At 34.3% G+C, this 12,831-nt stretch overlaps 1 protein-coding gene across 2 annotated transcripts in view; it reads left to right on the top strand.

Annotated features, from left to right (window-relative positions):
* Window positions 1-2,210: 2,210 nt before the first annotated feature.
* Window positions 2,211-12,831, top strand: part of LOC126747147 (uncharacterized) — a 51,543-nt gene continuing 40,922 nt past the window's right edge. The window contains exons 1-2 of one of the 2 annotated variants that reach the window (XM_050455646.1): window positions 2,211-2,457; window positions 3,445-3,565. In XM_050455646.1, the coding sequence (XP_050311603.1) occupies window positions 2,429-2,457; window positions 3,445-3,565 (150 nt within the window). In that variant the 5' untranslated portion in view covers window positions 2,211-2,428. Of the gene's footprint in view, window positions 2,458-2,917; window positions 3,084-3,444; window positions 3,566-12,831 lie in introns of those variants that run through there. The other variant, XR_007664107.1, reaches the window with a different exon arrangement.

The following is a 12,831-nucleotide window of genomic DNA, read 5'->3' as shown; positions in this document are numbered from 1 at the left end:
CATCGATCCAGGAAGAAAGTTATAGAAATTTAAATGTTGGCAGGGACAAATTGCCCCTAGCGTCCTCTGTTGGGTGGACAGCGATACCAACCGATTTTGGTAGCATTGTCTAGGGGGAAACAATGTCGCCAACATTTAAGACTTAAAATTTGACTAGGTTATTAATTATTAAAGATCCGGTATTGGTAACACGGTCCAATGGTGATAGAAATCTGCATTTTTTTTTAAATATGTGGGTGTCGATATCACTATCAATCTAACAGAGGGCGCTAAAGATAGTTTCTAAAATTGGAATAGGGAAAGTTAAAGAAATAAGGAATTTGGGGATTCTTCATTTTGACTTGGTCATATCTTACCATCTTTTTCTCTTACCAAACAAACCTGTGTAGATCTCAAAGGCTACTGAAAAACATTTTGATAATTACATGATGTCTCTTGGAAAGGACACTTCAGTGCAGGCTACTGTCCAGATTTTATAGATTTCTAATTAAGAACTTCATTGGAAGATCTGGAAACACTCTATACAGCTTCCATGATAACTGATTCCGATGTTCACTTTCCGTTGCTCAATAAATTGATAAAATTACCTTGTGCCTACAGTGCCTTAAGCAAGAAGAGGCTACACCCACAGAGCAAGAAATTATCTACAAAAAGTAAAGAATAACTAGAATACACCTAATAATGAAGGATACTTAGGAGTCTCATTTCTCTGTAAGACCTGGACACCTTCAATACAGTCAAATGGATTATAATTAAACAACCAAGAGGACGTCAAGGTAGTGCCATGTATGTCTCAACAGCCCCTTGTGGCCCCTTAGTCCTTTGAACCCCTGTACAAAAGAACTGTGTGAATATTTTTGGAAAATTAAGTAAATGTTCCGTCATAACTTCCCTGTAATATAGCACATAAAAAAGGGGTTCTTTCTTAGAACTCCCTGTGCTTATTTAATTAAAAACAATGATCCAACAAGCCCTTCTATTTTAGCTACAATAAATATATTATATAAACAAACTGCTCTTCACGTCCTCTGTTGGGTGGACGACATATCAACAACAAACATATGTTCTTTAAAAAATTAGAGGAATCTTCAAAAAAATTCTGTGTTCTGACATTGGCAACATTGTTTAATGCTACCAACATTTTAAACTTAAATTATACTAGGGTAATATAGTGTTCTGCTACTGGTTACATTGCTTAAGGAAAAACAATTCCACCAACATTTAGACTTAAAATTTTATTAGGGTATTAATTATTAGTGCTTCATACTGGTAGCACTGTCCATTGAGGGTAAAAAACTGTAATTTTTTAGCTGTTCGTTGAAGTCAGTATCGCTGCCCATTCAACAGAGGGACCTACAGGCAGTTTTTTCCTAAACCTTCGTAAATTAAAGCTTATAAGAAAGAATTTTCAATTCCAAACCGAAAATGTACCTAAAAAATGGTCATAAACTCAATAGTTTTTGAGTAAAGACAGATATGAGGAATAGAGATGAGTTTTTCCCGATTTTATAAGGAAACTCTCAACATGAAATGCGTAAAAACTGCTTATTAACAAGTACTCAAGAGTACTTTAAAAGTAAGATCAAAAATGTTTGGACGATTTGTTTAGGAAGAGCAAATTTGACTAAGTATGTCCAGGTCATAGAGGAAAATGGGCATAACTTTCTTATTTACCCACCGATTTTAATGAAACTTGGCTCAATAGAAAGAGCTTAAATTTCAACATCTATTTATTAAAAGGCCATTAATTGAATAGTTTCAGAGCTATTATAAACATGTTGAAAGATCTGTCGAAGCCAAAGCGAAAAATCGCCATAACTTTCTTATTTACGCACCGATTTTCACGAAAGAGGCCTCATAAGAAAAGTCTTTCCGTGTGCTAATTTAATAATAATTAATATTTAAAGAAACGGCTTGCATTTTCCTAAAATAAATATTTTAGGGAAGTAAAACTGGTTTCGCTGCCCTCTGTGGGTGGACGACGATACCGCCAATTTTTTAAATGCGTTGGTTGCACTGTTTAGAAAAACAAGGCCTACTTCGACAAAAAGGATCGACCCATGAGGGTGTATCGATTTTTTAAGTTAACAACGTTGCCCCCTATAACCAATGGGTCTTTTAACAGTAAATTCGTGTGATTTAGTGCTGTTTTAATGTTGCGGGGGTACCCCGGGATGAATGATAATGTTAAGTGATGAATTTATTTTTTTTTTACTGTATCCAAAGGGGAAACTGCAGGAAAACCATCCCAAGGTTGTTTTTTACGGTTGGTGGCACTGTTTATGGTGACAGTGGGGATCCATGGGTAATTAGTTATTTAGGTCATAAAGATGATCTCTCAGTTTTTATAAAAATTGTCTTTTCTCTGTTAATTGGTGTAATTTAGTGCTCTTTTAACGTTGTTAAGGTTCCCCGGGGGCCCCTCGCGATGGTGTTACGAAGTTTCCAGTGCCAGAGGTAAGTGCGCCCCTAAAATTGTCTTGTTTACTGTCCCCAAAACATTTAGGACCCCCTCAAGGTTGTTTTTTTACTAAATTAAAGCCTTTAGGGGGCTTATTTGCTTTCCAAATGTGTTTTTTTTTTTAATAAATTCGCTTTATTTTATATAGCTGTGTTGTGTTTTTTTGTTTCTTGTTTTTCCTAACTGTTTTTTAATTAATTTATACTTTTTTATAGTGCGTCAAGCTGGGGTCCCAATTGTGGCCCCGTTACGCCCCTTTATCCATTTATCTATTGATTCGTAGCATTCAGTGTGTTTATTAATTCGAAATAAACGTTTATTTAATAATAAATATTTTCAGGAAAAAAAGGAAACGCCTTTAGCGCCCTCTGTGGGGCGGCCTCCCAATAAAATTGTACCCTTAATTATTATAATTGTTCTGAGATTGGTAACATTGCTTTGGGTTGGGTGGGAAAACTGACAGTGGGGGGTCGATGGGTAATTAGTTCTTTAGGTCCTAATGGTGACCGCCCAAAAAGTTCTTGTAAAAAGTGTCTTTTATCGGTTAATTCGTGTTATTTAGTGTCGTTGGGGTGTCCCGGGGGCCCCCCGTGGTGGTGTTAAATAGTTTGCAGTTCCGGAGGTAAGCGCACACGTAAAAATGCCGTTTTTTACCGCACCACATGTGAAGACCTTCTGAGGGCCTTTCCAACTTGTTTTCCATAGAATTAAAAGCGTTTGGGGATCTTATTTGCTTACAAATAATCATTTTATAAATAAATTCGTGTAATAAGGTGCGATTTTGCGCTCTTGAGATGCGCCTTTTGCTTTTCGTGCCTCCCCCGCGTGTTATCCATGTGTTTTTTTTACCATATCAAACGGGAAAACGTGATCAAACGCCCATTGAACCCCCAATGGTTCCATTATTTAACAAATGAGATCATTTATTATGCCTTTCATGTAATAAAATAAACTTTATAGTGAGCTAGTTATTTTTTTTGCAGGCGCGTGGTTGGCAGCGCTGCCTCAAAATTTGGAGGGAAACGCGACGTGACGTCATCGGCGGCCATATTGTCGCAAAAAAAAAATGGCGTCGGTGCGCTCCTAAATATAAAAAATATAAAAGTAAGTTTTTATCGGTAAGTTCGTGTGATTTTGTGCGGTTTTTGTGTGATTATGGTGCCCCGTGTGCTGCTGGTCCTGCAGAGGTAAGCGGTTCTATGCAGCGGTGAGCGCCGCATTAAAAATTACGTTTTTTTTTGCCCCCCTCTAAGGGGCGAGGTATTTAATGCTGGTTTTTACAGGAAATTATTGCTTTTAATAGGTATAAAGCACGTTTTATTGTTGAATTTGTGTTATTTGATGTATTTGACAATTTTTTTTTCTATTATTTCTGTGGTTATTCTTTTGTAGTGTAGGTTTTAGTGATATGGGGTGACCCACCTCACCGGGCATAGGTAAGTCCTCCTTTAATGTTTTTTTTGTTGTTGATTTTTTTTAAAATAAGCATTTGTGAGCTTAGTTATTTTAATCATATAATTGTTTTAGGATGCAGGGGGTTGTTTGCCCCATTTGGTCCCACCCTGTTTCCCCCCTCGACTAAAACTTAGTCGAGGAAGCTGATGCTGAAATAAATATGATAAATAAATGTTTTTAAAGAAAGATTTATTGTTTGCCTCTTTATTAGTGTTTTAGGTTCTTAATTGGACTTTAATTAATTTTTTTTTCAGTCACCTAGTAAGTGTGATTTAATTTATTTATTAAATTTTTTTGATATAATTCCATACACCTACTGTACTGTAATCCATTTAAAATATGAATAATTTATATTTTGCCATAAAAAAAAATGCTCGAGGAATAAAATATATTAATAATAATGAGCCAGCAGCGGCTATATACATTTAACATTACAATGTTACCTAATCGGTTTCAATTTGGTTAATTTAATTAATATATATTTTTTAATTTATTCAAATTATAAAACCCACACACTCACTCTTGACCGAAACAAAATAACTGTGACCCACTGATTGAACAAACCTCGACCTCTTTGATTCTTTTACTGCCCCCCCTCCCTCTCCTCTCGAGAGACACTTTGATATATTGATGTTTAATATTTTACCAGCATTTCGCATATTATTATTATTATTATTAACGCGATAAACTAGTAACAATTTATCAGTTTTTGCGTCAATTTGCACCATTTACAGATTATTATAATGGAATAATAAGCTGATTAAATGACTTTATGGGAAGTAATTGCTTCTGAATCACTATACGGAGCTCGTGTTGCTTGAATTGCTTTTAGTGGGAGGCGTAGGGGGACCTCGGGTAAAACCTCTCGTTTCTTTGTCGTGTGGAAGACATGTTGAGTTTCTTGCTGGAGGTACAAAGTGTAATTATAAAATTGACATTTTCTCTCTTGCTATTGAAGATAGTGATTTTTTTTGGTGCTTACAGAAGCTTCTTTTTAAATGGAACTAAAAAGTATTCTACAGTTTTTTTCGAAATTTGGACAGGGGGGGAGTTATTGGCTCGAATGATGAAAGTGAATATTTATAAAAAGTTGTCCGAATTTAAAAGTTCTTTTAACCATGTATAGAGGGCAAAAAACAAGGAAAGAAACTCTTATTAAGTTAATTTCTATTTCCCATAGGAAAGGCAAGAATTGATTTTTGAAGCTATATACAGGATGTCCTTAACTTTCCAAAATTGAACTTTCTCTTTATTTTTTTTGAAAAATTTCTTAATTTTATATTGAAATACCCCCATAACGATCAATCAGTGAAATAAAACCCACAAAAAAAAATTCAGATTTTTGGGCAAAATTCGACAGGGGTGTACCCTTGAAATTCTCTCAAAAATCACTTTATTTTTTTCCAAAAAATCTGTGGGTCTAAGAAAAAATTGTTTGAAACAAAAGTGGTTGGGAATAAAAAGACCTACAAGTGGGTTAAAAAACTTTGCTTCCATCTGTCATATAGCGCCAGAAAATTGAGAAAAACCTGTAATTGGAAAACGTCCATTTTCTCCACTACTATGGACAATATTTAATTTTTTCTTCTGCCTATAGAAGCTTCATTTAAAATGGAACTAAAAAGTATACTATGCATTTTTTCGAAAATCGAACAGGGAGGGAGTTATTGGCATTTTTTTGATTTTGGCTCAAATGATTCAAAAAAATGAAAATTTTTGAAAAAGTTGCCGGAATCGAAAAATTCTTTTAGCCATGTATGGAGGGCAAAAAAACAAGGAAAAAACACTTATTAAGTTAATTTCTAGTTCCCATAGGAAAGACGGGAAAATGATTTCAAGCTGTATATAGTATGTCCTTAAATATCCAAAAATTTGACTTATTTTTAATTTTTTTTGAAAATTTCTCTATTTTATTTTAAAATACTTCCATGACTATCGATCGATGCAATAAAAACCCCCCAAAAAAAAATTGAAATTTTTGGGCAAAATTCGACAGGGGTGTACCCATGAAATTTTCTGAAAAATCACTTTTTATTTTTTTCCAAAAAATCTGTGGGTCTGAGAAAAAATTGTTTGAAACAAAAGTTGTTAGGAATAAAAAGACCTGCACGCGGGATCAAAAAAATTGGTTCCATCTCTCATAGATCCCGAGAAAATGGGGGAAAACCTGCAATTAAAAAACGTCCATTTTCTCCATTGCTATGGAAAATGTTGAATTTCTTTTTGTGTCTATACAAACTTCTTTTGAAACTGAACTAAAAAGTATTCTACAGTTTTTTTCAAAAATCAAACAGGGAGGGAATTATTGGCATTTCGTGGATTTTGGATCAAATGACCCGAAAAAATTGACAAATTTTAAAAAATTGTCCGAATCGAAAAATTCTTTTAGCCATGTATAGAGGGCAAAAAAACAAGGAAAAAACTCTTATTAAGTTAATTTCCATTTTCCATAGGAAAGAGAGGAAAATAATTTGAAGCTGTATATAGTATATAGTATGTAGTATGTCCTTAAATTTCCAAAAATTTTACTTATCTTTAATTTTTTTTGAAAATTTCTCTATTTTACTTTAAAATCCTTCCCTGACTATCGATCGATGCAATAAAAACCCCCCAAAAAAAATTGAAATTTTCGGCCAAAATTCGACAGGGGTGTACCCTTGAAATTCTCTCAAAAATCACTTTTTATTTTTTTCCAAAAAATCTGTGGGTCTGAGAAAAAATTGTTTGAAACAAAAGTGGTTGGGAATAAAAAGACCTACAAGTGGGTTAAAAAACTTTGCTTCCATCTGTCATATAGCGCCAGAAAAGTGAGAAAAACCTGTAATTGGAAAACGTCCATTTTCTCCATTGCTATGGAAAATGTTGAATTTCTTTTTGTGTCTATACAAACTTCTTTTGAAACTGAACTAAAAAGTATTCTACAGTTTTTTTCAAAAATCAAACAGGGAGGGAATTATTGGCATTTCGTGGATTTTGGATCAAATGACCCGAAAAAGTTGACAAATTTTAAAAAATTGTCCGAATCGAAAAATTCTTTTAAACATGTATAGAGGGCAAGAAAAAAAGCCCTATTAACTTAATTTCTATATACAGGGTGTCACAAATTAAAGCTCCATGTTCCATTCATTCTTCATTATTCTTTTTCACTCTTCTCCATGTGCTTCTTCTTCAGAAGATTCTTGGCACCTCAAACATTGTCCAATCAGCTCCACCCTCCCCCAAAACCGATATCATATCTCACATAAATCGTTCAATTCGTACTTGATTGACTCCTTATCTCGGCAAAAACCCGCTTCCACAGTAAATAATTTATGAATTCGACAACATCTCTCCGCGATGATTCTGTAATCGATGAATTCGATATTATTTAGCATTAAAATAAGAAAAACGGTTTTTCATGTAATGATTTATGGACGCGGTACTCGGTGAGGTACTGCCCGCATTCGTACATTATTTACCTTTTTGCCGCACGTTTGAATTAAACATTAAGCAGTCAGTAAAGGCTATAACTAATAATGCAACGCCTCTCTCGTTTACAGAAATTTGATCTGTGACCGTTCTATTTAATTACGGTATATCGTTGCCTTTTTTTTTTTTTTCTTCAATGCTCTTGTGTGTGTGAAGGTTAACGGTGTGTAGGAGGCAGGACAATTTTACTTTCCAATTAAGATTAACGTAAAAAAAATTGAATTCTTCTATGCTTCTTGGCTCAAACTCCTTCTTTCTGTACCAGGTGGGTCTCTCCCATTGTTCCTTCATGCGTCAAGGTATAATTTAACAAACAAAAAAAAAAGAAAGTCAATGTTTTCTTCGCTCCTCTGACATGTGGGCACCGTATCATTATCACCGCTTTCGGGTTAAATACTTAATCGTTTGTCCCCCGTATCGTTGACCTTATTTTTACTTATCCGCCCTCGTACATTTAAGTTTCTCCCATTCGATCCTCAGATGGCGCCACGTCGCGTGCGTCTCACCCTCTCCCTCTCTCACCCTTCAGGATTGAGAAGGACGCACGCCCGACCCGAGGAGGGAGAGGGGTGAATTCGAATTTTTGCCAAGGGGGTGCATATGTGCCAATAAACACGTGTTTTCCCATACGTGTGGGTGGAGTATAGATAGTCGTAAAAGATTCTTTTTTAAAATAGGGAAAAGTGCCGAGGGCGTGTCCTAAGGGGGTAACCCTTAAATCGCTTCTAACTCGGCTAAAGTCAAGTCTCCTCGTTTCTATTAAGAACTTTTCCTCTGTAATTTATCCGTCCCACGTATCCCGTATTATATAAAACCTTATCTGGCCGGTAAATTGTCTATTTTAGTCACATTCCATAAATAAAGGCCGTAATAAGTTAGTCATGTTCGTTGTGTAGGTGTCAGAATACGATAAAGCTCGTTTGCATCCAATAACGATAACCGAGGATTTGTGAGGCGCATATATGATGCGAAAATATGAAGAAAATGTGTGGTTTTTTATTTGTTTTGGTTGAATTGGTGACGCCTACGTGTTTTCCCTATATGGGAATGGATTCATAGATTAGGGTTTCTTCTATCCTAAGAGTTTTCCTCACTATAAAGTGCCCATAACGCAAGCAGTACTGAAGATAAAAATTTGAAAATTGGTATGGAAATTGCTCCATTAATTTCATTACACAAGTCTATCAGCGTTTTTTAAATAAGGTATATAAAGTTGAAAAAATCTTGAATTTTTGTAAAAAAGTGGATTTTTTTTTTTGAAAAATCACCAAAAAGTGCCCATAACTCAAAAACTACTAAAGATAAACATTTGAAAATTGGTGTAAAGATTCCTTGATTAATTTCATTAGACACCTCTATCGGCGTTTTTTAATTAATTTACAGCGGGTTGAGAAAATTTTAATTTTTGTGAAAAAGTTGATTTTTTTTTTAAATCACCTCAAAGTGCCCATAACTCAAAAACTACTAAAGATAAACATTTGAAAATTGGTGTAAAGATTCCTTGATTAATTTCATTAGACACCTCTATCGGCGTTTTTTAATTAATTTACAGGGGGTTGAGAAAATTTGAATTTTTGTGAAAAAGTTGATTTTTTTTTTGAAAAATCATCACAAAGTGCCCATAACTCAAAAACTACTAAAGATAAACATTTGAAAATTGGTATAGATATTCCTTGATTAATTTCATTAGACACCTCTATCGGCGTTTTTTAATTAATTTACAGGGGGTTGAGAAAATTTGAATTTTTGTGAAAAAGTTGATTTTTTTTTTGAAAAATCACCACAAAGTGCCCATAACTCAAAAACTACTAAAGATAAACATTTGAAAATTGGTATAGATATTCCTTGATTAATTTCATTAGACACCTCTATCAGCGTTTTTTAATTAATGTACAGGGGGTTGAGAAAATTTGAATTTTTGTGAAAAAGTTGATTTTTTTTTTGAAAAATCACCACAAAGTGCCCATAACTCAAAAACTACTAAAGATAAACATTTGAAAATTGGTATAGATATTCCTTGATTAATTTCATTAGACACCTCTATCAGCGTTTTTTAATTAATGTACAGGGGGTTGAGAAAATTTGAATTTTTGTGAAAAAGTTGATTTTTTTTTTGAAAAATCACCACAAAGTGCCCATAACTCAAAAACTACTAAAGATAAACATTTGAAAATTGGTGTAAAGATTCCTTGATTAATTTCATTAGACACCTCTATCGGCGTTTTTTAATTAATTTACAGACGGTTGAGAAAATTTGAATTTTTTTGAAAAGGTTGATTTTTTTTTTGAAAAATCACCAGAAAGCGCCCATAACTCAAAAACTACTAAAGATAAACATTTGAAAATTGGTGCAGATATTCCTTGATTAATTTCGTTAGACACCTCTATCAGCGTTTTTTAATTTATGTACAGGGGGTTGAGAAAGTTTGAATTTTTGTGAAAAAGTTGATTTTTTTTTGGAATAGTCACCACAAGGTGCCCATAACTCAAAAACTACTAAAGTTAAACATTTGAAAATTGGTGTAAAGATTCCCTGATTAATTTCATTAGACACCTCTATCAGCGTTTTTTATTTAATATACAGGGGGTTAAGAAAATTGGAATTTTTGTGAAAAAGTTGATTTTTTTCAAAGATTATTTCTGTAACATTCAGACTTTCCACATTGACCTAAACTGACCTCAATTTAACTAACGTTCGATCAAAACGTTTCGTCTGTCAAATTCATCATCAGGAAACCCAATTTATCACCAATCCCAACTGCTTGAAATGAATAAATTAAAAAAATATTCATCTGCCTACCCACTCAAAAAAAAAAAGATAATTTGGTGTTAATAGATAATCATTTTGTTTCACACACACACACACACTAAGATCATCATATAAATCCGAGGAACGCCGTCTATTATTAATTTTAAATGAGTACCGGGGTTCCAAAATTGGTGGTACGCCCCATTCTGGAACCGGTTATTAGAATTAAGAGAGAGAGAGAGAGAGAGAGAAAGACCAACGCGCCCATTATTTTTTTTTATATATTTTTTAATAATGCCTTGGTCGTAAAAAATGAAATTTTTATGGGAATTTATGGTATGGGTTGGGCCTAGCATAAAACTACATCCTACTGATGCACCGGCGACACACTTGTACCAATAAATGGCCTCTTTCATCCACACAATGGATTCCTTCATGAGCAGTTTAATTAACCTACAACATGAGCCACATGGCACCTAATTTTCTATATATATTTTTGAAATGTTAATTCATTAGCAGGATGTCGTAAGAAGTGCGTAACTGCCCTCCTTTCAAGTTCAATTTAGATAATTAACAGATATAAGTTAATTAAGAATCAATTTGTAATCAGAGTACTCCCGGACGAGATGAAGATTGATGGTTGGGTGCCTCTTTAATGAGCTTTGCTTGGAAAAATGTTGAATTTCTTCAGTCTTACGGGGAATTTAAAAAGTTATGATACTTTGATTTTAACCCAATCAACGAGAAATCACTGTAAAAAAAAAAAAAAACTTTTGTAGGACAGTCTTGAATAAACACTTAATTAGCTACGATGATAACAGAACCAATAAGCATTTAAACGCGCAAAAGGAAAACTATTCAAAGTAGTTAACGAAATAACTTAACATTTTATAGAAAAACGATTATTGACATGAAAGTATAGTATAGACACCGTCAATTTCATTTTTAATAAACCGAAAAATAAAATGCGCTCCTCGTTAACCGACTTTGCTTAATAGCGGCGCGTACACCTGCAGGATTTTCCCGTTTCCTGCCGCGGTTCGGACGCACCGAAACGCCGTCCGAAGATGTAGGGCCTCCAAGCAATTAAACACCTGAAAAAGGTCTTCTTAATTAAGAGCACCACCACCATCGCCTATTTGTAGGCGGTTTGTAAACAAGTGCGGCGGAAAACTGCTCTATTACCACATCTGCGACGAGAAAAAAATGTGAAAGGACCATAATATTTGCATAGCCATCGGGTTTTCAACAGTGGCGTACGTACCGAAAAAGAAAAATCTTAATTGCTTTTCCCCTTATCGGTTTAATTGATCTTTTGCTGCTACCAGCATATAACGAACTTACCTTTAAACGATAATTATCGCGGGAAAGCTTGTAAATTTCAACGGTACGACTATGGAAAAAATGTGAAAGGACCACAACAATGCCCGCGGGCTGTTTACCGCATTTTTATTAGTTAGGTGGGATTCGGAATTAATTTTTTTATGTACCAATGTCGTTTCGCTATTAAAATGATAATTTTCATGGCGCGTTTAGGGAATTAAGAATGAATCTATTAAGCTGCGTTCCTCTACAAAAAAAGAAATCTCATTGGTTTTCAAATAACTTTTAGAAACAGGTGTTTAGTTAATTAGTAAGAGCGATCCACCTTTCAAATTTCAACCCCCTATACCCTCTCTGGGACCTATGGTCTACTAAACTGCGTAAAAAATAAAATGTCTCATTGATTCTCAGCAAACTTCTTCCTAAAACTGGTTAGGAATTAAGGTCATTTGGTGAATTTTGATGACTCATTGCTGGAATCAATCGTTCTCAGAATAAATCAATTAAGATGCGTTTCAATATCAAACCTCTAAAAAAAAAAAATTGTCTCATTGGTTTGTCCTCACCTGTCTTCCAAATTTCAACCCTCTACACTCCCTTTAAAAAGTAATATGGTCATTTTTCATGGCGTATTTAAGAACTCAATCGTTCTCACAATAATTCTGCGTCGTTCCAATAAAACCCTACAAAAAAAAAAAAAAAAAAAACTTGTCCTGTTGGTTTTCAGAAAACTTCCTGGAACAGGTGTCTATTCAATCCGTTAGGGCAACCTGCCTCCCAAATTTCAACCCTCTAGACCACCAATGAATCCTCTCAATAAGCGCTAAACGCAGTGAGTGACTCATTAAACGTCCGTTTGTTCTGACCAAACGAAGAACAAAGAACCCCAACTGCATTGTGTTAAAAACATTTAACAATTTACTGAAAAAAAAAAAAAGCAACAGTTGCTCAAATAATCATTTTAACCTTTCAGCGAATGTGAAGGGTACCGGCGTGATTCATATCATTTTAACAGACCGGTTGCACCACTTTTGTTTCGTTTTCGGTGTTGTTATTTTACACTGGTAACGTATTTGTTTCGATTTATAAATTATTAATATAAATCTCGTCTCCTTATTAAGATGATTTTCGTTGCATCGTTACAGTCTAATTAAGGCTTTTTATCTGGCGGTCGTTCTTGCTTGCAGCAGGTTGCAGCTATACCGCATCGATGTGGCATTATGTAATCGTTTATTTTTTTAGATGCATAAGACCTGTGGGAGCTTTTAATAATCGTCTCATGTATATTTAAATACGTTGACAACATCTAATTAAGTATTATAGTCATATTTAGTTGCTTTTAACCGCATACCATATAATGGGCGTAATTAATAGT

The sequence above is a fragment of the Anthonomus grandis genome, chromosome 19 (genome assembly GCF_022605725.1).
Source record: "Anthonomus grandis grandis chromosome 19, icAntGran1.3, whole genome shotgun sequence".
NCBI classification, from domain to species: domain Eukaryota; kingdom Metazoa; phylum Arthropoda; class Insecta; order Coleoptera; family Curculionidae; genus Anthonomus; species Anthonomus grandis.
This window is presented reverse-complemented; position numbering and strand designations above follow the sequence as displayed.